The sequence below is a fragment of the Lotus japonicus genome, chromosome 5 (assembly GCF_012489685.1).
Source record: "Lotus japonicus ecotype B-129 chromosome 5, LjGifu_v1.2".
In the NCBI taxonomy this organism is placed as follows: Eukaryota; Viridiplantae; Streptophyta; class Magnoliopsida; order Fabales; family Fabaceae; genus Lotus; species Lotus japonicus.
The window spans coordinates 17035183-17060762 of record NC_080045.1 but is presented as its reverse complement, the minus strand read 5'-3'; the positions used below and the strand labels follow the sequence as shown (position 1 = coordinate 17060762).

General features: G+C 38.9%; 1 protein-coding gene across 1 annotated transcript; it reads right to left on the bottom strand.

Moving 5' to 3' along the window:
- Positions 1 to 3824: 3824 nt before the first annotated feature.
- On the bottom strand, positions 3825 to 5607 carry LOC130719183 (putative F-box protein At3g29830). Its single transcript, XM_057569820.1, has 2 exons — positions 4678 to 5607; positions 3825 to 4127 (listed from the first exon to the last, which is right to left on the bottom strand). The coding sequence occupies exons 1-2, from the start codon at positions 5605 to 5607 to the stop codon at positions 3825 to 3827; spliced, it is 1233 nt and encodes a 410-aa protein (XP_057425803.1).
- Between the last annotated feature and the right edge of the window lie 19973 nt (positions 5608 to 25580).

The following is a 25580-nucleotide window of genomic DNA, read 5'->3' as shown; positions in this document are numbered from 1 at the left end:
ATACTAGTTTTTGGCTAGATCCATGGTGTGGAGATAAGCCATTAAGTCTCCAATTTCCAAGTCTTTTTGCTAATTCCAAGGGCAAAAAAGATTTTATTGCAGAGGCGGGGCTGTTTATAAGAAATAAATGGGTGTGGGATATTCCATTTAGAAGAAAATTCTTTGGTTGGGAATTGGAGGCATACAATGAGTTCATGAACTTAATCAATGCTAGAGTACTAGCTGTGAACTCAAGTGATTCTCTGATCTGGTATGGCAGCACAAATGGTTTTTTCTCAGTTAAAGGCCTGTGTAGTTGGGTTGATGAAAACTTGATAGAAGCAGAAGAATTTGCGGTACCAGACAAGATAAGGAAGTTGATCCCACCGAAGGTATGTTTGCTATTTTGGCAAGCTTGCCATAATAAATTGCCAACAAGGGAGAATTTATGGAGGAGAGGAGTCCTTGCAAGTGAATTTATGTTGTTTTTTGTAATGGCACAGAGGAGACATCAGATCATCTGTTTGTGGCTTGCACACATGTAAATGCCCTTTGGATCATCATTTTCAGAAAAGAATGCATCTCTTGGTCTTGTCCAAATACGCTGTGCGCAATACAGGAAGAATGGGACAATACTTACTCAGGTATGGATAAAACCATTTGGAAACTCATTCCTTATTCCCTCATTTGGTCTCTATGGATAGAAGTAGAACAAAACAGTATAATTTTTAAAGGAATAAGAGCAAATTTTCAAGAGGTGGCTGATATGTATATGATTAGAATAGCATGGTGGATTAGGAATGCATGGACAGGTTGTCCTTTTGACACTGAGCATTTATCAAGGAACTTGGACAACATTAGGCTTCCTAGTCCCCAATCTGGTCCCATACATGTCTCTTGGTTACCTCCAGATATTGGGTTAATTAAATGTAATGTTGATGGAGCCTCCAAGGGCAACCTGGGCAATAGTGGAGTGGGAGGAGTTGTTAGAGACTCAAACAAAAAATCCTGGGTTATTTTGCTACTGGAATATGCTTTGGATGGGCACACGAGGCAGAGGTAAGAGCAATTTTAATGGTATTGCAATTTTGCCAACAATTCCTATTCAAGAATGTAATCCTTGAAAGTGATTCCACAACAGCCATAGGTTGGGTAATATCAAGAGATGAAAGACCATGGAAATTGCTTAATGAGTTGAACCAGATTGATGCATTGATGAGAGAGATCAGTGTGTTGGAGATAAGGCATACATTCAGAGAGGGAAACAATGTTGCAGACTACTTGGCTAATGTTGGGTGTGAAGGTTTGTATCCTATATGGGTGCTGCTCGAAGATAGCAGGGAAAATAAAAAATGATGATAGTAATATGCTTATATTGTTTGTACCTTTAGTAATATGCTTATATTGTAAGTCACGAGTTGCATTTGAGAATTGTAAGGTGTATTTGAAACCTGCTCGTGTTAAGACTAGGTTCTGGTGCTTTGGTTATGCTAGCAGTCATATAGGGCATCTGGTGCTGCCACGTCACTAAATGATGCTGATAGAAGTTTTTCTTTTCTAATATATATTGATACCTGGACAAAAGTCGGCATCCACTACACTTTTTTCTTATATCATTTTTCTAGAATATAATAGTAATATTTTTTTGAAAATATAGTAGTAAATTTTAGCCCGTGCAATGCACGTGCAAATGCAATGGGACGGTAAAATAATTGAATTTAAAATTTAACTTATAATAAAGTATTATTTTAACTAAAATTTTCTAATTGATATTTCAAATTTAAATAAATCAAGTTTTATAAATATAATTTTTTGCTACCGTCAAAAAATAAATATAATTTTTTGCTCCTTCCTTGATTATAAAACCTCTTATTGTCTCACAATAATGGGTCTTATATTAGGGGGACGAAGGGAATAGATTTTTCAAATGTAAAAAAAGTGTAATTTTTACGTCATTAATTTATAAATTTATAATACAAGTATGAAATATTATTAACTTTAATCATAAAATTTATTTTTGAATATAAACATGAAATTTATTGATTTGGTATAAATATTATTTACTAAAGTTTTAAAAATTAATAGTGAATCATCGCTCAAATATATTTAAAGTTTTGTAACCGAATAAATACATTTTTTTTTACATCGGAAAGATAAATTGCACCCTCCAGAGATTGAACCATGGACCTCCCCAACCCAACTCATATGTCTCATAGCTCTTACTACTTGAGTTGTCATTCGGGGACAAATTCATAATTAATATTTCTTTCAATATTTTGCTCAAGTGAACTTTAGTTTGGATGTTTTTAGATGTTAGGTTCATTCACATGACATTAAAGGTAAGCAAGTCATGGACCGGCCTTGGCAAGTGACTCTCATTCATATACCTCGAGAGTCGAGAGGACAATATGGTGACCAATGCGTTAGCCAAGTTTGCGGTGCGCGATGGTGGGGATGTGAAGATTTGGCGTCTACCTCTCTCTTTTGTTGTTCCTGTTCTTTGTCAGGATGTTTTAGTTCAATTTCGCTAGTTTTGCTTTGTAACAAAAAAAAAGGTAAGCAAGTCAGCCTTAAAAAGTCTTTATGAAAACAATTTTAAAGATTCGTGGATGCCCATAAACATGTGCTGCCTATAATTAGTAGTAAAATAATAATCCAATGTTGAATCACAATAGTCCAACTTCAACTCCTTCACCTCGTGTTTTGTATAAAAGGTGATGTGTTTTTTCACAACCCTCTTAACTTTTTCAGGAATGAATAATTTCTAAGAGGACTTATCAGTAAGATTTTTTTGTGTAATTAGTAATCTATAGCATATATTTTATGAGATAAAAAAGGACATAAATTTTATATTTTAAAGTGTTAAAAATGAAACAAATTAAATTAAAATGACATAAATCATCATAATGTATATTTTAAGTGATAAAAATGTTAAAAAAAAATAGGTCAAATTCAATTTAAAATGACATAAATCATCATAATGTATATTTTATATGATAAAAAAAAGACAAAAATAATAATCCATGTATGTGGTCGTATTCTAAATCTATGTTAGACATTTATTTGAATAAATTATATTTCTATTAATTTAAATAAAAATATTTTTCCTTTTGGAATATATACATTTTTTTTATAGTCAAACATGTCAATTCAAACCAGTTTAGACCTATTTGGACTACGTTCGACCAATTATAAGATCTATCAATTTCTCCTTTAAATGAACCAACCACTTGATAAGTTGCTGACCAAACTAGGCAGACGGGCCAGTCCGGTTTGAATTGGTTTTCAAAACAATGTTTCTCATAAGTGTGTGATTTCAAACAAAGAAAGAATTTCATAATCCTCTCATGTCTCGCTAATAATTTTCTTCATTTCATCATTCTTGTCTATGAAAATATTTTAAGTCTAATTTGATTTTTGTACTCATGGCTGATATGATTAAATTCAATTATTTAATTTAAAATTATTAAAAATGAATTAAGTTATTTTAAACCAATTACATTAGTTAAGTTTTATGACTAATTAAGTTCAATTAATCTAATTAAAAATATGCATCCTTAAAAAAGTTATTCTAAATTATATAATTATTAATTTCACATGAAAATTAAATACCTCATATAATTTTATAAATATCCTAAAAATTCTACTATAATTGAAAACATTTGGTAACTTATCTAAATTTAAATTTTATAAAATAAGGAAATTAAATTAATTCATAAAAAGAATAAAATTTTCAAACGAAAGAATCCAATTATTGTTTCCAAACAAGGAATATTCTTAATCCATGAAATTTAATTAATTCAACTAAATTTCTAGCATTTTTAATTCTAGAGAATTTTAAAACACTAACAAATAGAAATCTGTAGATCTCTTGAAGCTCTTTGAGACACTAACGTTTCAATCATCTTACGGCAGTAAGAATCCATGCTCTCATCTTGATCAGCAACATCATCCTTCAATATGTTGATGGTAATCTTTCTCAAGACTTTTCCATCAGTGATGAAATAGGTAATTAGACGAATCTCATTCATTGATCCCTTGAAGTCCTTAATCTCCACCTCTCTAAGAGCATATATCATGCAATTATAAGCCCTTGTATGATCAATCCAAAACCTCTCAAAGTTAAAGTTGTCAGGTAACTCATAATCCTACAATGTGAACAGTAAAAAGTTAGCTACTTAAGCGTACACATAAAGGATGCGACCAAACATAAAAATGGACAATGGGTTTGTATGCGATTTTTTTTTAATAAAATGGTATTAACCTATTGTATTTGTTCCGCTTAAAATTTTGCATTATCATGTTCCCCAATTACACATTATTGATTTTACTTAATATACTTTTTTTTCTTCCACCCATTTTTCAACTTCTCGACATACATAAAGGAAAATAAATTGTATTCTATGGATGTAAATACTCACAAAATATTTTTTTGGGAGACCTAATTTGATAGTGAGACGCTCCAATTCAGAGCAACTATTAAGTAAGAACGTGATTCCTAAAAACTCATTTTGATCCAAAGAGGTCTCCATTATCAAACTTCTCACATTTGAGCTACGTGGCATTCGGAGCAGGCAACCTCCAATGGGAACAACCTTTATATATAAGATCATTACAAAATATTAATATAAATATATATATATATAGTAAAATCAAACTTAAAATTAGATATATAACAAAAAAAAAGATAAAACATACCTGAAGGAAGTAATTGCACACAGTTAAAGTACTACCGTAAGAGATATCTTTCACTAGTTTGTAAAGAAATAGAACATGTTCTTGTAACTCAATGCAGAAGTCAAGAACTTCCTCTTCCATCACAAGGGAACGTATGTCCATGACCAAAAAGTCGTTATTCAACCCAGAATAATAGAAATATCTCAAGTTTGGAGCATTTACTATAAAATAACGACTATCAGATCTAAACATGCACCTGTCCACGATCAACTTTCTCAACCTTAGGTTCTCCTCCCCTATATTAAAGTCATCAAAATTCCAACACCTCTTGAGACTTAAGCTCTCAAGCGCCTCACAATTAGACAACAAGGTCTTAATAGTATTAAGTTTCACTTCCATCCAACCCAAAGAAATTTCTTTGAGTGCATGAAAGTTAAAGAACCGAGTTTCAATAAAGGTGCAGGAAAACAACTTCAAAGATTCAAGGGAAGTGTGACCATAAACATGTGTTGGCAATTCAAACAAGGCATCATGCTTAGTATAATTTGTAGTAAAATAACAATCAAACGTTGGGTCAGAAAAGTCCAACTCCAACTCCTTAACCTCGTGCTTTGTGGCAAAGGTAATACATTTTATCACAACCCTCTTAGCTTTTCCAAGAAATGATAATCTCAAAGAGAACTTATCCACAATAGTTTCTGTGTGATTAGCCATCCAAAGTGTCACAAACTCCATAAAGGCCTTTCTTTGGGCTTGTTTGACTTGATCTGTTTGACCAAATTTCACAAAAGACACTTCATCAAATTCTATGTTGGATGTAGACTTAAAAATGTCTATCCAACTTTTAGAGAGGATTGATGTTCTTACAGCTTCCTTGAACGGTATCAAGGACACAATGGTGGAGAGTAAAGAGTGAGGCAATGAACTGAGCCTGTCTGTGCTAGGTGCCATGACTATAGTATTTGACTATTTGTTCACAAAGTGAATCGCGATGAAATGAGAGTTTTTACAATACAAATTTATCTCTTGAATTCAGTAGTGAGCATGTCTAACCAATATCGATTCACACCATTTATACATCAACCCCCAAACTATCACATTCATATGGGTACCAATTCAAGGTTCAATTCGTCTGAATTATTATTTGGATATTGAATGAATTGTTACTAAATAATTTTATAGAATATTATTTGTTGTATTTAATTAATATAATATATTTTTTGAGGTTGACTAATGTAATATTGGGTTCAATTATTTAAATTATTTTTTCATTTAATAAACATACCATGTACTACATTAAATTATTAATAATTATATAATTTAGTAATTAAATTTTTTAATTATATTAAATGATTTTTGGGAAAATACGTATTTTTTAAAAGCAAAAGATATAATACTTCTATAGCATATTTTCTATTTTAACTGTCTACTTTAATACTAGTATATTTTTCAAGGTTGAATAACTCAATTTTGGAATTTATTATTTAAGTTAATTTTACATTTAATAAACATACCATTTCCTCTTCTTTTCGTGTAGGGTTGTGTGTTTTTAACATATCTATACATATCTATGTATGCTTATATTTTTTATAGCATCTAATAATTGAAATTATTATATTGATATTCAATGAATAGTAAAAAAATTCTAGTATAGAATATCATGTATTGTATTTGATTAGTGTAATATGTTTTTGATGTTTTCTAATTTAATATTATAATTTATTATTTAAATTAGCTTTTCATTTAATCAGCATACCATGTACTATATTAATAATTATAGAATTTAATAATTTAAATTAGTATATATATATATATATATTGAATGATTGTTACATGGTTTTTTGGGGTTGACGCTTCAATGTTAGGTGATTAGCTTTTTTGTTTCACTAATCACCTTTTTGCCCTGTACTCTTTTGAGCTTTGTTCCCAAAGCTTTTTTAATATATCTTTATGCTTTCTAAAAAATATATATATTGAATGAATTGTAATAAAATACTTCTATAGTATATTATCTATTTTATTATATTAATGTAATATATATTTCAAGATTAAATAATTTAATTTATTATTTATGTTAATTTTACATTTAATATACATACCATTTTCTATGTTAATAATTAGAGCATCTAATAATTGAAATTATTATATGGATATTGAATGATTTGTTAAAATGTATTTCTATAGAATATTGGAAAAGTTAATTTTACATTTAATATACCTACAATGTACTATATTAATAATTAACATGTAACAATTGAAATTATTATATATTTATATTGATTAATGAATTGTAAAAAATTGGTTATATAGAATATTGCCAATTATATTTTGCTAATGAGATACATGTTTTGAGGGTTTTTAATATAATATTGGAATTTATAATTTTATTTTATTTATTAAACATACCATGTATCTAGTTTTTCTTAACATAAATCCCCCTACCCCCAACATATATACACATATATTATTATCAAATATTGTTGAAATAGTTTTAATATTTAGATTTAGTAAAGATGGTTAAGAGATGTTAAACATTTTAATCAATTTAATACTAATTATTTTTGTTCTAATTAAATTATTTTTATTTAATTATAAATTTTAATAACTATTTATTTCATTACCATTTCCTCATGTTAATTTTATAACATATATAGATATAATATTTATTTATTCTTAATATTTTAATAAATTTATGGACACTAATTATATACTACAATTTTTAAGTCATTATTAATAATTAATATATTACAATTTTAAGTCATTATTAATAATTAATATATTAATGAAGTAATTTTATCATTGATAGATTCTAAAGAGGAACACATGTCGAAAAGTTTCAAAAAAATTTAAAGCCTAGTAAATTGAAATACAAGATCGGTGAAACCAAAAGTCACATGCCACTAGAATGTCTCCGAAGGATAGCTCAAGTGGTAAGAGTTTGGGATATAAGGGTTGGGTGGGATAAAGGTTGAAGGTCGAGGGTTCGAATCTGGAGGATGGATTAATTTACTAACATTTATAACAACTAACATTTGCTTATAAAAAAATGTCACTAGAATATTTTTATTTTAGTAAAGGGGTGACATTTGACTTCATGACAGTGTCGGTGTTGCAGTGGAGACAACACATAAAAACAAATATAGCACATAATTACATAAAGTCGCCACGAATGATTTTATGATTGCATACATTTGAAACCCCAAAAAGACAAAATAAAAAAGACGAGAACTAGATCTGAGAGTCATTTTCGTCTAATTTTGTGATTGCATACATTTGAAGGTACTAGCACCCTACAACGCCTGTTATAAGACATCATTAGACGATAACCATTGGGAAGATTTTATAAATAATTATTTGGGGTGCATTATGGGAATTAGATCACAGCCTACATGTTCTTTTTATAGAGTCGTCACAGTTATGTAGTTCAATTTTTTATAAATGTGAACTGGGCGAGACCCCTCACCATTATAGGGGTCCCACCCATGTTGCTCAGCCAGTGGACTCGACCACCAGGTTGGCGAGACATATAGAAGGTAGGTAAATGGGCTAGCGTGTAAAGACTAGGCAGAGACCGCCCGATAGCAAGCATGGTGATGTTATGTATGGGCTATTGGGACAGAACTTATAAGTCCCAATAAACCAATATAATTATATTTGGATTTTGCTACTTTAAAGTTGTATTACTTTTCAATAAATTTTTCGATTTTATTTGTAAGAAGATAAAAGTTAAGGGAATGAAGGACGTTGTAAATAGAGAGAGAAGGGAGAGAAGTTCTCCCTTCTCTCTAGGATGAGCGGCGGGAACTACTGGCGGTGTAAGGAGGACAGAAGCTGGAGATGGCTACCAGTAGAGGAGCATAGAAAGAAAGTCAGTAGTCCAGTGCCGAGGGCTTTAGGAGATACATCACAACTAACTCTATTTGTTGATGGTTTACCTGAGGATACCACATACGCCCAAGTCAGGAAAGCTTTCAATGGATTGGGAAAATTGGATGGAGTATATGTCCAGAAGACAAGGAGAAAGCATAGAAGAACCAAATTCGGATTCGTTAGATTTCAGGAGAAGCGAGAAGGACTAATTGCACTGAAGAACAGAGCTTATTTAAATGGTGCTCTAATACAAGTAAAGGAGGCAAGATTTCCACTTCAGAGCGATGGTAAAGGAGTAGGACCTGAAAGGAGTAAGGTGCGGAAGTAGGAGGAAACGCAAGGTCTGTTGTTCTCAAGGATGGAGAAGAATAGGAGACAGAGTGGTCGGTGGAGATCAAAGCCCAGGAGGGGTGGAAAAACAGAGCTTCATCAGAACCCAGGGAGACCTAAATCCGACTTCGATGTCATGTATATGACGCGAACTGCCGAACATGAGAGAGTGGGAAGAATAGTCATCGGCATCCTCAAAGGTTTTCAGAACCTTGAGGCCTTAAAAAACTTCTTAATCTCGAAAGGTTTATCTACAACCCTCGTGATACCTTTTGGGGCCAACGAAGTAGCCATGGAGTTCCCGGATAAAGACTCAATGATGGGGTTCCTTGCCAAATGAGGTGACATCCTGGGACAAAAATTCGAAGGTTTCCAAGCAGCAACAAGCAGGTCGACGGCGAGAAGACATTTGATCTGGTTGAGAATCAAACATGTACCCCTCATTGCTTGGAACTATAATTTCTTTGCAAATGTAGTTGGGGTCATGGGTGAGCTTGTTTGTCTGGACAAAGAAACAGAAGCTCGAAGTCGCTATGATATTGCGAGGATATTGATTGCTACTACCAGCCCACATATACAAAGTAAGCTCATGAAGGTTATGGTGGATGATGAGGTGGTGACAATTCGGGTGGAAGTGGATAACATTGACCAAGGTCAAGAATATCCTCTGTATAATGCGGTGGAGTCGGGGTATACTACCTCCTCGTCCCAAGCGGAGCATGATGGCGGAAAGCGTACTTTGGACTCAGACGATACAGAGGTCACCAAAACAGCCAGCTCCGACACCGACTCAGGGAACCTCAAAGCCAATAAGGTGAGGGAAATAGATGCAGTTTGCGACTGTACCGGCGCCGACTCAGGGAACCTCGAAGACACAATCGAGTCGGAGCCAGCTGAGGAACATGACAGTACCTTGTCAGTAATCCCCAGGAGACACTCTTCAGTAGTGTTCAGAGCTGACGAAAGTCAACTTTCCTTCTTTGGCATGGTTTTCAAATTAATACCAGGTCGGGAAAGGGACGTGAGAATACTCATTGACTCAGTTAATCTGGCTCTTATTCGATTGATAGGAAAGGAGGTCACTACGCTGGCGAATTTGAGAGATTTTGATATCCCAAGATGGCTACCTAGCACATGTGACAACCCTGATTGGCTCAGGTTGCTCATAAGAGGAGCTCAGTGTCAGAGGATTTCAAGGATGGTGGTAACAGATTTACCCACTTTGAGGAATACAAGCGAGAGACCGTCGGGGAACATGCAAGCAATAGAGGAGGAGGAGTCAAAAGCTAACGTAACCCCCAGAAAAAGAGTTGGGCCAGCAAACAAAATGATGGCCCATTTGAGCCCCGGGCTTATCGAATGGGAGAAACCAAAAGGAAATTTTTGGGACCCAGCATACACCTCATATGTTTAGGTCAGAGACAAGCACCAACAAAATCAGGCCAGGTCAATGGTTTGGACCAAAAACGGGTATGAAAAGGCTACTATGGGACCCAGAGAATCAACCATTGAACCTCAAATCTCTTCCGAGGATTCTATCCTTCCTGCTACACCTTTGGATATAGTGAGAGCTTCGGTGGTTCCTCCTACCTTTGAAATCGCAGCTTCTACATTAACTACACCCACTGTTTGCACGGTGACAGAGCAGGGTGCACCAGCGATTGGAACACAAGGGTCAGAAGTGCTAACGCCAGGTCCACAACATAAGCCTAGAGGGAGACCCAAGGGTAGCCGCAATAAGCGGCCACTGAAAGGTTCTAAGGTAGCTATAGGGACTGAAGCCAACAGTGAGGACGTGGGTTGTAAGGCCCTAAGTTCAACTTGGAACAAATTTTATGGAAGTTTGAATAAAATTGAAGTTTTTGGCTATGTTTGATAACTGGCAGATTAGAACTGTCAACTTGTGTGAATTTTTAGAGGGTCTTAACGACTTCATTTGGGAAAACTTCCTTCATGAGAGTTGTAGCCCTTCAAGTCTAGAAAATTCTCCAAGTGGTTTCGCGTCGATCCGATATCTGTAGCTCCAGATATCCCCGTTTTAGTGAACGCAGTTCCGGCTGTACAGTGCCAGCAGAATTATTGCATTGTTTTTCTTCTAAGTCTGTATTTAATTATGAATTTACCTTTGAGGGCTTAGGTTTTAGTAAGTTTCAAGTCTGATTAGGTAATTAGACTGGTGGGTTAAGGTTGGACTTGGGTCGGGCTTGTGGAAAAACAAAACCCTAGCCCAAGTGATGGAGGGTGGGGCGCGAGCTGCTTAGGGTTTGGAGGGGGGGGGGAAAAGAATTCTTTTCTCATTCTGTTCTGAAAACAGAAGTTGGATACCTCTTACGTGAAAAACTCAGGAGAGAAAAGAGTGAGAGAGCCTTCCTTTGCACCCTTGAACCGCCGCCGCTCCTAGCCTTGCCACCACCGTCGGACCGTGCGCGAGAGAGAGAGGACCGTGCGCGAGAGAGAGAGCTGTTTGGGAGAGAGGGAGACTTGGTCAGCAAGGAAAGCTATTTCAACCTTCATTATTCTCCTCTTTTTCCAGACCAAAACCCAAGTTAAGGGCTGGTCTTAGGATCTTTTGGGTAGGATAAGGTCATAACATGAGCTTTCTTGAAAAATTGTGATTCTTGCTATGCGATTTCATGAGGTTAGGGCTGAGTGTTTTTGTTTCTGCGTTTTATGCAGTGAAATTCATGCTTCCAAAGCCTTGTTTGACATGTTTCTACTGTCCAATGTTTCTATGACACGATCACATGCTTACTTGCTAATTTTGGTTCATGGAATGTGTGTTCCTAACATGATCAATGTGAAAACTTGAGTTCTGGAATTTCTGGGAGAATATGATGGTGTTTGGGGACTATATTATGCTTGTGAATATGAAAAGGAAGAAAGAAAAAAATTTGCAAAACCCTAAGGTCTAAAACTTGGCTTGGCCGAACCCAATTTAGGGGTATTGGACCACTTTTTCTTCCGTTTTCATGTTCATATCGTATGAGTTCTCGTTGGGACAATTTATGGTAAATTATGATGCATGAAATTGTGGATTTAAATCCTTGTTGAGGTCTTGATGCCATGAAAATTTGTATGCATGCTTGCAAAATTTGCTAAGTGAAGTACTTGCCATAACTTGATGTTGTGTGATGATGAAAGCTGAAATCTTGTATGACTAATGTGTTGTTTGGGCTGTACTTGGACACATGTGATCAAAGGGAAGGAAAAGAAATGTTTTTGAAAACCCTAAGGGCTTCCTTTAGGTTCGGCCGAACCCTACTTTTGGGGGTTCGGTAAATTCTTTTCTACCGTTTGATGCACAAGTCTTAAGATACATCACTTGATGATCTTTCTACGATTCAAGGTGCATGAGTTGTGATTATTGGTAACAAGGGTCGCTCACCTAGCTGTAATTCCCTTGTTATCGTGAATGGTGCTATTTAATGTGTGTGGTTAAGCTAAAGACTTAGGGTGACTGACTTAGAGCCTTAAGAACAAAGAGAAAAAGAACTAATATTGTTGTGACTCGCTTGCAAGTGAAATTAATTAATTTACGGACATAGGTCGGGTAGACTATGGTCCATGAGAACGATGGGCTTGCACGCGAGGGAGATTTTGGGTCGACTGCGGTCACCCGTGATTTTTGTGGATCATTGCGGCTCCACGTGTTTGGTTGACTGCGGTCACCGTGAATTTTGTGGATCATTGCGGCTCCACGTGTTTGGTTGACTGCGGTCACCGTGATTACCGTGCCTCTGCGGAAGCACGAAGATGGCCATGGAAGTGTTTGGCGGGTTGTGTGAAGTGAGATTCCGTTAGTAACTGACTCTTTCCCATAAAAGACATATAATGTACTTATATTATATATGTTGTTGTTGATTTTGTCATTATCATTCTTTTTGTTGGACCTGACCCTGCTTGTTTGCTATGTGTTTATTTGGGGGGGGTAGATGGTCGTGAAGATAATGGCGATGACTCATTCTTGGGAGTTGATGCTACGTGACGTGCCAATACCGGAGGACGACTACACTTCAGAGGAAGAGGAGGAGGCTAAGGAATAGGGTTTGGGTTGAGAGTCTTTTGTTTTCTGTTGGGGTTGAGAGTTTCCGAAGTGTTGGTATCGAACAATTTTATTGCTTAAATTCGAATGAACAAGTTTTGATGTAATCTTTATTTTCATTCAGGCCTTTGATTCGTACTCTTTACAGTTGGTTATTTAAAAAGTTTTACGATGTTGGTTACTTCCGCGTGTTTTTGGAAAGGTTATGTTTCAAGAGTTTTCGTAAAATGAGAGGTTTGTCATTAATTGAAGATTAATAAGTGAATCGACGAAAACTCTTTACGAAAATGGGTTAATTAGTTACTGAGTAACACTCGAGAAATCGGGGCGTTACATTGTGGTATCAGAGCCTGGTTGAGAAACCAGAGCACTAAGGGTTTTGGGTTTACGAGTTTCCGAACTCGTTGGTGTTTTTATTTTTGATAAAGATGTTTTCAAAGCTTCGCGGTGAGATTGGGTAGACTTGTTTGCTAAGATGTTTGCTTGGCTGTGAGATTGTCTGTAGTTAGTATCATTGCCGTGATACTTGAGACTAAGTGTTTGATTATATTAAGATGTTTGAACTATGAGATCGTTTGATGGAATGTCAATCGAAGGAAGAGTGAGCTTTGGAATCCCTTTTGCGCCCCAAGGTGTACGCCTGTGTGCGTTTATGTGCACCTGTGCTATTGGTAAAGAAGAAGGATGGGAAGTCCAGATTGTGTGTGGATTACCGGCAGCTGAATAAGGTGACAGTGAAGAACCGTTATCCGATGCCTCGAATAGACGACTTGATGGATCAACTTAGAGGAGCGGTGATCTTCTCGAAGGTAGACCTTAAGTCGGGATACCATCAGATCCGAGTCAAGGAATCGGACATCCAGAAGACCGCATTCAGGACCCGATACGGGCATTATGAATATCTTGTGATGCCGTTTGGGGTTACTAATGCACCCGCAGTGTTTATGGACTACATGAACAGAGTGTTCAGGCCATTCCTGGACAAGTTCGTGGTCGTGTTCATTGATGATATTTTGATTTACTCGAAGAGTAAGGAAGAACACGAAGAGCATTTGCGTCAAGTGCTAGGAGTATTGCGGGAGAAGGAGCTATATGCTAACGGCTCGAAGTGTGAATTCTGGATGGAAGAGGTGAAGTTCCTAGGTCATGTCATATCAAGTCAGGGTGTGGCTGTTGACCCTAGCAAGATCGAGACGATTCTGTCATGGGAGCAACCAAAGACAGCAAGCGACATCAGAAGTTTTGTCGGGCTTGCAGGCTACTATAGGCGATTCGTCAAAGATTACGCAAAGTTGACTTCGCCGTTGACCCAGTTGACAAAGAAGAATCAACCGTTTGCGTGGACGGAGAAGTGTGAGGCTAGTTTCCAGGAGTTGAAGAAGCGGCTGACCACCGCACCCATACTAGCTTTACCTAAGGAAGGAGAACCTTATGACGTGTATTGTGATGCGTCGCACAATGGTTTGGGGTGTGTAATGATGCAAGATAAGAAAGCAATTGCTTATGCTTCAAGGCAATTGAAGACTCATGAGAAGAACTACCCTACACATGACATGGAGTTGGCTGCCATAGTTTATGCTCTCAAGATTTGGAGACACTATCTTTATGGCAGTACGTTCACGATCTATAGCGATCATAAGAGTTTAAAGTACTTATTTGATCAGAAGGATCTGAACATGAGGCAGCGGAGGTGGATGAAATTCCTTCAGGACTATGAGTTCACTCTACAGTACCACCCGGGGAAAAGCAATGTCGTAGCCGACGCTCTCAGCCGGAAGGCTATACATGTGTCCTCAATGATGGTCAAGGAGTTAGAACTGTTGGAGGCTTTCCGAGATCTGAGCTTGGACGTTAAGCTCGCACCAGGAAGGCTGAGTTTCGGAATGGTGACGGTGTCAAGTGGACTTTTGGAAGAGATCAAGTCTAGACAAGAGACTGATGAAGGGATAGCTGAGTGGCGAGACCGTGTGACTCAGGGAAAGGCACCAGAGTTCTCTATTGGGAATGACAATATTCTGCGATGCAAGGGACGGATATGTGTGCCTGACGATGCAGAGATGAGAAGATTGATCCTGGATGAAGGACACAAGAGTAGACTGAGTATCCATCCCGGCATGAACAAGATGTATCAGGACTTGAAACTTCACTTCTGGTGGCCTGGGATGAAGAAGCAGGTTGCTGAGTATGTTTCTACTTGCCTGACATGTCAGAAGGCGAAGGTAGAGCATCAGAAGCCCGCAGGGAAGCTGCAACCACTAGATGTCCCAGAGTGGAAGTGGGACAGTATTTCTATGGACTTCGTGACGGCGTTACCTTTAACTCGGAGGAAGTTCGATGCAATTTGGGTTGTTGTTGATCGTTTGACAAAGACCGCTCATTTTATCCCGATCAACCTGAAGTACAAGGTGGAGAAATTGGCAGAGATTTATGTGGCTGAGGTTGTGCGTCTACATGGTGTACCGACCAGCATCGTGTCAGACAGAGATCCGAGGTTTACCTCTCACTTTTGGGGAGCCTTGCAGCAGGCCCTCGGAACTAAGTTGAGGTTGAGCTCTGCCTATCATCCCCAAACCGATGGGCAGACAGAGAGGACAATCCAGTCGCTGGAAGATTTGCTACGGGCCTGTGTGTTGGATCACAAGGGCAGTTGGGATGAGATGCTGCCATTGATCGAATTCACTTACAACAATAGTTTCCATGCGAGCATCGGCATGGCACCTTACGAAGCTTTGTACGGTCGGAGGTGTCGTACGCCCTTATGCTGGCATCAAGATGGAGAAAATTTGGTGATTGGCCCGGATTTGGTGCAACAGACCACCGAGGAAGTCAGGAGAATTTAGGAAAAGATGAGAACCGCGCAGAGTCGCCAAAAGAGTTACGCCGACAACCGACGAAAGGAGTTGGAATTTCAGGCCGGAGACCATGTCTTCTTGCGGGTTACCCCGATGACAGGTGTCGGAAGGGAAATCAAGTCCAAGAAGCTTACTCCGAAGTTTATTGGGCCGTACCAGATCACGGAGCGAGTTGGACCGGTGGCGTACAGGATCGCCCTACCACCATTTCTATCCAACATCCATGACGTTCTTCATGTGTCGCAGTTGCGAAAGTACATGGCAGATGATTCGCATGTGATTACGCCAGACGACATACAGCTGAGAGATGATCTGACAATGGAGGTTCCGCCCATCAAGATCGTCGACCGAAGTGTAAGGCGCTTAAGAAACAAGGAGGTGCCTTTAGTGAAGGTCGTGTGGAACCAAGAGACTGGTGACGCGACCTGGGAGTTAGAGGATAAGATGCGGGAATCACACCCCGATTTATTTGTAAACCCTTAAGTTTCGAGGGCGAAACTATTTTAAGGGGGGTGGTATTGTAAGGCCCTAAGTTCAACTTGGAACAAATTTTATGGAAGTTTGAATAAAATTGAAGTTTTTGGCTATGTTTGATAACTGGCAGATTAGAACTGTCAACTTGTGTGAATTTTTAGAGGGTCTTAACGACTTCATTTGGGAAAACTTCCTTCATGAGAGTTGTAGCCCTTCAAGTCTAGAAAATTCTCCAAGTGGTTTCGCGTCGATCCGATATCTGTAGCTCCAGATATCCCCGTTTTAGTGAACGCAGTTCCGGCTGTACAGTGCCAGCAGAATTATTGCATTGTTTTTCTTCTAAGTCCGTATTTAATTATGAATTTACCTTTGAGGGCTTAGGTTTTAGTAAGTTTCAGGTCTGATTAGGTAATTAGACTGGTGGGTTAAGGTTGGACTTGGGTCGGGCTTGTGGAAAAACAAAACCCTAGCCCAAGTGATGGAGGGTGGGGCGCGAGCTGCTTAGGGTTTGGAGGGGGGGGAAAAGAATTCTTTTCTCATTCTGTTCTGAAAACAGAAGTTGGATACCTCTTACGTGAAAAACTCAGGAGAGAAAAGAGTGAGAGAGCCTTCCTTTGCACCCTTGAACCGCCGCCGCTCCTAGCCTTGCCACCACCATCGGACCGTGCGCGAGAGAGAGAGCTGTTTGGGAGAGAGGGAGACTTGGTCAGCAAGGAAAGCTATTTCAATCTTCATTATTCTCCTCTTTTTCCAGACCAAAACCCAAGGTAAGGGCTGGTCTTAGGATCTTTTGGGTAGGATAAGGTCATAACATGAGCTTTCTTGAAAAATTGTGATTCTTGCTATGCGATTTCATGAGGTTAGGGCTGAGTGTTTTTGTTTCTGCGTTTTATGCAGTGAAATTCATGCTTCCAAAGCCTTGTTTGACATGTTTCTACTGTCCAATGTTTCTATGACACGATCACATGCTTACTTGCTAATTTTGGTTCATGGAATGTGTGTTCCTAACATGATCAATGTGAAAACTTGAGTTCTGGAATTTCTGGGAGAATATGATGGTGTTTGGGGACTATATTATGCTTGTGAATATGAAAAGGAAGAAAGAAAAAAATTTGCAAAACCCTAAGGTCTAAAACTTGGCTTGGCCGAACCCAATTTAGGGGTATTGGACCACTTTTTCTTCCGTTTTCATGTTCATATCGTATGAGTTCTCGTTGGGACAATTTATGGTAAATTATGATGCATGAAATTGTGGATTTAAATCCTTGTTGAGGTCTTGATGCCATGAAAATTTGTATGCATGCTTGCAAAATTTGCTAAGTGAAGTACTTGCCATAACTTGATGTTGTGTGATGATGAAAGCTGAAATCTTGTATGACTAATGTGTTGTTTGGGCTGTACTTGGACACATGTGATCAAAGGGAAGGAAAAGAAATGTTTTTGAAAACCCTAAGGGCTTCCTTTAGGTTCGGCCGAACCCTACTTTTGGGGGTTCGGTAAATTCTTTTCTACCGTTTGATGCACAAGTCTTAAGATACATCACTTGATGATCTTTCTACGATTCAAGGTGCATGAGTTGTGATTATTGGTAACAAGGGTCGCTCACCTAGCTGTAATTCCCTTGTTATCGTGAATGGTGCTATTTAATGTGTGTGGTTAAGCTAAAGACTTAGGGTGACTGACTTAGAGCCTTAAGAACAAAGAGAAAAAGAACTAATATTGTTGTGACTCGCTTGCAAGTGAAATTAATTAATTTACGGACATAGGTCGGGTAGACTATGGTCCATGAGAACGATGGGCTTGCACGCGAGGGAGATTTTGGGTCGACTGCGGTCACCCGTGATTTTTGTGGATCATTGCGGCTCCACGTGTTTGGTTGACTGCGGTCACCGTGAATTTTGTGGATCATTGCGGCTCCACGTGTTTGGTTGACTGCGGTCACCGTGATTACCGTGCCTCTGCGGAAGCACGAAGATGGCCATGGAAGTGTTTGGCGGGTTGTGTGAAGTGAGATTCCGTTAGTAACTGACTCTTTCCCATAAAAGACATATAATGTACTTATATTATATATGTTGTTGTTGATTTTGTCATTATCATTCTTTTTGTTGGACCTGACCCTGCTTGTTTGCTATGTGTTTATTTGGGGGGGGTAGATGGTCGTGAAGATAATGGCGATGACTCATTCTTGGGAGTTGATGCTACGTGACGTGCCAATACCGGAGGACGACTACACTTCAGAGGAAGAGGAGGAGGCTAAGGAATAGGGTTTGGGTTGAGAGTCTTTTGTTTTCTGTTGGGGTTGAGAGTTTCCGAAGTGTTGGTATCGAACAATTTTATTGCTTAAATTCGAATGAACAAGTTTTGATGTAATCTTTATTTTCATTCAGGCCTTTGATTCGTACTCTTTACAGTTGGTTATTTAAAAAGTTTTACGATGTTGGTTACTTCCGCGTGTTTTTGGAAAGGTTATGTTTCAAGAGTTTTCGTAAAATGAGAGGTTTGTCATTAATTGAAGATTAATAAGTGAATCGACGAAAACTCTTTACGAAAATGGGTTAATTAGTTACTGAGTAACACTCGAGAAATCGAGGCGTTACATGGGTTTAATTCAAAACCAACTGATCCTTTTACCCGTGGAGCACCAGGAGTCTGATGGGGCCATGACAAGAGCCAGAAGAGCTTTATTGATGGGCCAGCGGATGGGAATGTCCTGTGATTGTAGTGAGGAATCGGCTTTGAAGAGTATTGCTGCCCAAATACAAGCTCCAGGTCCTGAAGATAAACATATATATGGGGAGATTGGTGAAGACTTGGGTATCCTGGAATGTCCGTGGCCTTTGCCAGGCTTCGAGGAGGTTGATTATAAAAAAGTCTCTAGGTAAATTGAAACCTGAACCAATATTACTGCAGGAAAAAAAGCTAGATGTGCACAGAGAAAAATTACTTCAAAGCTGGGCTGATTCCCTAAATATGGAAGTTATTGCGGTACCAGCGGAGGGGTCAGCGGGAGGATTGGCTACGCTCTGGAAACGAAACTATCTCACTGTGAATAGAGTAGTTAGAAATTAGAGGTTCCTGCTCTTAAAGGTAATTAAGCTTCTCTACTGGTCTTGTAAACTGCTTGATTGTAAATGTATATGGGCCAAATGATGAGTCAATCCGAGGTGAATTCTTTGCTGAGTTGAGATTGGAGATTACTACAGCTTCTGATGTTATAGTGATAGGTGGCAACTTCAATGCCACGTTGAATGATGGCGAGAGATTGGGTACTAACAGCAACTTAATTGGGGACGCTTTCTTCAAACATTTTGTTGAAACATATGAGCTAATCGATTTACCATTGCCGAATGAGAAATTTACCTGGACCAGTACTAGAAATGACGGCCTATGGAGCAGGATTGACCGGTGGCTTGTTAGCGATGAAGCCATCATCCAATTTGAGGGTGCTGCTCAATCCGCTGAGGAGTGGGGTATATCAGATCACAGACCGTTTTCCCTCACGTTGGGGTCAAATGACTTTGGCCCTAAACCATTTTGCTTTTATAATTACTGGTTGGAAGAGGAGGGGTTTAAGAAGATGGTGGAAGAGTGGTGGTGCTCAGCTGTGGTAGAAGGCTGGTCTAGCTTTGCTCTTATGCACAAGTTAAAAGGGCTACGTGGTCAGATAAGAGAGTGGAAGAAAAAGAGAGGGTGTTGGAGTTCTGAGAAGATAAAAGGCCTAGAAGAGAGCTTGCAAGAAGTGGTTTCTAGAATGGAGTTGGAAGGGGTAAATTTTGAACTTCGGAAGGAAAGGCTGGGCATTCTTAACAACCTGTGGAAGGAGTACAAAATTCAATAAGGCTTATGGTTACAAAAATCCCGAATCCGTTGGATTAAAGAAGGGGATAGGAACTCCAGTTTTTTCCATAAGGTTTGCAAAGTACGAAATGCAAGCAAGAACTTGAACCATTTGATATATAATGGAGAAACACTAGAAGACCCGGTAACAATTAAGAGGGCAATATTCTCACATTTCCAAGGTTTCTTCAAGAGTGAAGGGAGACCTAAAGTGGTATTTAATTTCCCGAATCTGCAGAAGTTGAGTACTGCTAGCAAAAATCTTTTGGAAGAGGAGTTTTCAGAAAAAGAAATCTGGGAGGTTCTCCAAAATTGTGATGGAAATCGTGCTCTAGGGCCCGACGGCTTCAACATCACCTTCTTCAAGAAATTTTGGCATTTGATTAAAGGGGAAATTCTGCAGGTCTTCCAAGATTTCTTTTCACATGGCAAATTGGTGAGAGGGTTAAACTCAGCGTTTATTGCGCTAATCCCTAAAACTGACAACCCCGATTCAGCTTCCGATTTCCGCCCCATAAGCTTGATCGGGAGCATATATAAGATCATTGCCAAAGTTCTAGCCAGCAGACTTCAAAGTGTGATGTTGTGCATCCTATCTGAGAGCCAATTTGCTTTTACGAGGGGTCGACAGATTGCGGACTATATTATGATTGCAAACGAAGTAGCTGATGCGATGATGAAGAGAGAAGAAGGAGGGATTATGTTGAAGTTGGATCTTGCCAAGGCCTACGACAATGTTGAGCGGGACTTCTTACTTGGCACAATGAAGGCAATGGGGTTCGGAAGTCGGTGGCTTAATTGGATAAGAGGCTGTATATCCTCGGCGTCCCTGGTCGTACTTGTAAACGGATCCCCGACATATTTCTTTGAGATAGAGAAAGGTTTGAGACAGGGGGATCCTCTCTCCCCCTGCTCTTCAACATCTGTGCCAATGTACTGTCTTGTATGCTAAATCTATTGGGGCAAGAGCCGCAGGAATGTGGATTCAAAATAGGGGAGGGACTTCTCCTCAACCACCTACAATTCGCGGACGACACCCTCATCTTATGTGATGCAAATTCCTACAAACTGAGCCATATAAATGACACCTTGGAGATTTTCCTTTGGGCATCGGGACTCAAGGTTAACTACATCAAATAACAACTGATTGGTTGTAATGTAGAAGAGGAAAAGGTCAGAGAACTAGCTGCTCTAGTGGATGTTAGTGTGGGCACATTACCATTCAATTACTTAGGAGTCCCCTTAGGGGGTATTCCGAGGAGAAAACAACCGTGGGTGCCCCTAGTCGAAAAGATGAGAACTCGAACGGCTCCATGGAGGTCCAAATTCCTCTCTTTAAGCGGGAGACTAGTGCTTCTCAAGGATGTTATTTCTGCAATTCCAGTCTACTACCTTTCTATTTTCAAAGCACCGGTGGGTGTGATTGGACAGTTTGAGAAATTAATGAGATCGTATTTATGGGGGTCAAGCGAGGGAAGGAGGAAAGTGTGTTGGGTGGCTTGGGAACAAATTTGTAAAGATCAACAAATGGGAGGCCTGGGACTCGGATTTCTAGGTTGGAAGAACAAGGCACTACTCCTGAAATGGGCCTGGAGGTTTGGGCGTGAGCAGAACGCTCTATGGAGAAAGGTTGTATGTCTGAAATATGGCTGGAATGATATATAAATGCCTGCTGTTGCATCTTGTGGCAGAGAGATTCAGTTGTTGCTCCATTGTTTGGCAAGATATACTGAAAACTTTGTCAGAGGACTCGCTCATTGCCAAGGAATTCAGAAATCAATTATACTGCAAAGTTGGACAAGGCAATCAAGTTCGGTTCTGGCTGGACCCATGGGTGACTACATTACCATTGCACCAGACCTTTCACGTATGTTTGCCCTGGCAGTAGGGAAAGATGCATATGTTTGTAAGATGGGTTCGAGGGTAGGCCGAGCGTGGTCTTGGAGAATTGAATTGAGAAGATCCTGTGTAGGGTGGGAAGTTGATGCGGAGATATCTTTTTATGCCACAATTAATTCCTTCATCTCCTGCTCGGGCGATGATAACATAATCTGGCTTGGAGATCAGCGAGGGTTGTACTTGGTAAAAGGTCTATGTAGCCTATTGGAACAGAAGACCCTTAATCAGGAGAGCATATCCATCCTCAATCGAGTCCGCAAAGTTATCCCGCCTAAGGTTGCAGTTTTCTTGTGGAAAGCGACATTAAACAAGATCGCTGTGAAGGAAAATCTAGTGAAAAGAGGTTTAATAATTGAAAACAAAGGTCGATGTTGCTTGTGTGGGCTAGTAGCCGAGCCCACTATGCACTTAATGTTGCATTGTAGCTTGACTTGGCAACTCTGGTGCGGCGTTGTGAATAGGGAAGACCTGATGTGGTGTTGCCCGGAGAATTTGCAGAACTTGATGCTAGAATGGCCGGGTTTATGTGGAAAATCTGATGCACAATTGTGGGAATTAATTCCTTACGCGATGATCTGGTCAATTTGGCTAGCCAGGAATGATCAAGTGTTCAATAATAAAGCGTTCCCCGCGGATTTGGTGTGGGACTTACATGTTTCAAGAATAGTGTGGTGGGTCAAAGCCAAATGGAAAGATTGCCCTTATTCTGTCAACGATTTCATGCAGAATTTTGGAGAAGTTAGATTCAAAGCTGTGAAAGTTCGCAATAGACAGAATGAGTGGACTCCTCCACCTGAGGGAGTTCTTAAATTCAATGTCGACGGATCAGCTATTGGGGCTCCAGAAAGAAGTGGTGTGGGAGGAATTCTGAAGAATGCAAGGAGACAAATTCTGGGTGTCTTCTCAAAGGCCATGGGTGAGCTTTGGGCCTACGAGGCGGAGGTCAGAGCCATTCTTCAGGCACTGATCTTCTGCAAACAACACCAAATTCAACATATTCTAATTGAAAGCGACTCAACACTAGCTGTAGGGTGGATTTCCAAGCAAGAGAATAGACCTTGGAAACTAATCCAGGACCTCAACCTCATTGATGCTCTTTGTTTGGAAGTGGACAGCATAGGAATCAAACACATTTATAGGGAATCTAATCCACTTGCTGATTATTTAGCAAAATTCGGGTGTTGGAGAGAGCATGAAATATGGTCCTTCAATGACCAGATTGTATCGGGTTAAAATTAGGAGAGGACGAAGGAGGATGCCATGGATTGTCTCATGTCTTGTTGACTCCTAATGTGGGTTTACTGTCTTGCTTTCCTCAACTGAGTTGCCGTGGGTTATAGCAGCTGTAGGGAAGTTGAATTTGCTCCAGAAGATATAGATTATTTGGGCCTGCTAACAATCTGTCTTTGGCACTAGTTTGTGAAGCCTTGTGCGGGGAAGGACAATCTCATTTGGGGTGCAACCGCTTTGTGATGCTACTGCTGGATTGTTGTGTCCAAGGTTCTAAATATCGGTCGCGGTTACAGTCGCGGTCGCGTTACGGATTTCACGATAACGGATATTATCGTTGCTGCGGTATGTGTTGCGCCTGTTGCGGTGTGAATGACTCTCAGATTTTCACAAATTATGTTTAAAATGCATAAATCATGTGAAAAAAGAAATATTATTATATAACCTATATTATTGATCATAATAGTAACATCTACATTATACAAAAACTCATGACATATATTTTAAATCTTCATAAGATGCCAAAAAGTAAAGAAAATAATTAGAAAATGATTGATATGAATAAATTAGTAGCTACTAATATATTTAATAAAATTCATACATTAAAATAAATCAAACAATAAGAATCATTCAAAAGAATCATATGATCTATTAAGCTAGATAATCAAATAAAAAGCTAGATAATCAAATAAAAAAAAACTACATATAATATAACCCATTTCAGTTTTTTTTTTAAATCCATATAACCCATTCAACGAATCTGTTATGAGCCCAAACCAACACCCTTTTAAACAATTAAACAAATTAATTCAGAATCAATTCCAGGGAAGGGAAAAACTAAATCATGGCCATAATTTTAGGGAAATCAGAAAATCAAAATATGATAAAATAAATAATAAAACTGACCCCACATTTTTTTAAGAGAAAAACATCAAAATCTTTCCACTCTCCTCCCATTCCAAAACACGATCAACAAAAACCCAAAAGCCAGAGAGAAGACAACAACAGATCTGAAGAGATTGAACTTGAAGGGTGAAGAAGAGACAGAAGAGAAGCGTGAAGACGAGAGCGTTGCGGACAGTGTACGGTGGTTTTGGGTGGCAGCGCGGCTGCGCCGGTCGGTCGGAGGCTTGGAGCACGAACTGACGAACTCATCTCAGTTCTCACTTCTCACAGTCAAAGTCTCAGAGTCAGAGAGCAAGAGGAAGAGATCACAGGAAGAAGGGAAGATAGAGGTTTCTGAGTTGAATCTAAGAAAAAGCTGAAATTTGGTACAAGATTCTCCAATTCTCCTTTGATTCTCCTCTGATTCTCTCTAAAATTAATTCTGAAAATGGGTTTTTTTGGAGGAAAAGAAGAAGTCACGGCAGTAACGGCGTTACAAGGCTCTGTAACGCCTCTGTTGCGGCCGATACGCCGTTACGTTGCGGCCGTTACACGTGATTCTGCATAGCACCGAGAAATCGTTCCGTATCGGTAACGTTCCTCGCCGTTACCGCAACATATCGGACGATATCAAGATATCGTTCCGATATTTAGAACCTTGGTTGTGTCTATCGTGTTTTTTCCTAGCTTTCTTTTTAGCTTTTCTTCTTTTTTTCTTTTTGCTAGATGTTAGAGCTTTTCCTAACTATCTGGACGTGATCTGTCCATTTTAGGACTACCTTTTCCTTTGCTTTTTGCCTTGTTTTGATGTCCTTTTATGTCTTTTGTGCTTTTGCTTCCTTTGTTTTGCTTTGATCTTTCCCCAACTGGGAGGGCATGTTCCCAGTTCTATTTACTATCAATTTATATATATATTTTGTTGTCAAAAAAAAAAAGATAAAAGTTAATTATTCTTGCATTTTCTTCATTTTCCCTTATGTGAGAGAGACTGGGCCGAACAAAGCTGGGTATCCACATATGTTTTTGGGGAAAGGACGCTCAAGGTTTATGAGAAGATTTTGGGATAAAGGAAGAGTTCCATGGCTAAGGGTTGGAAAAGCTCTCTTACATCGTGTTTGGTAGGAGTGAGTTAGGGTTGCGAGAGATGAGAGGAAGAGAGATAGACGGAGGGTGGGAGAAGTTACCTTATTTGGTGAGAAAGAGTTAGAGGTGCCAAATTTCCACTTTTTGTTCTCTTCGCAATTTGCGAAGAGAAACCGTCCTATCCACTTTTTTTTGTATTCTGTGAAATTGTGGCGGTTTCACCGCCACTATATTTTATATATTGTTGCCTTGTGCAGTTACGCCACTATCTGCATTCTGACACTTTTTTTGTAAAAAATTGTTTTTTTAATCCAAAGTTAATTTTTCTTTTTCTTCCACCTCATTATTTCTCATCTCTCTCTCTCTCTCTCTCATTTATCTCTACCATACCAAACAACAGTGGCGGAGCCACGTTGAGACAG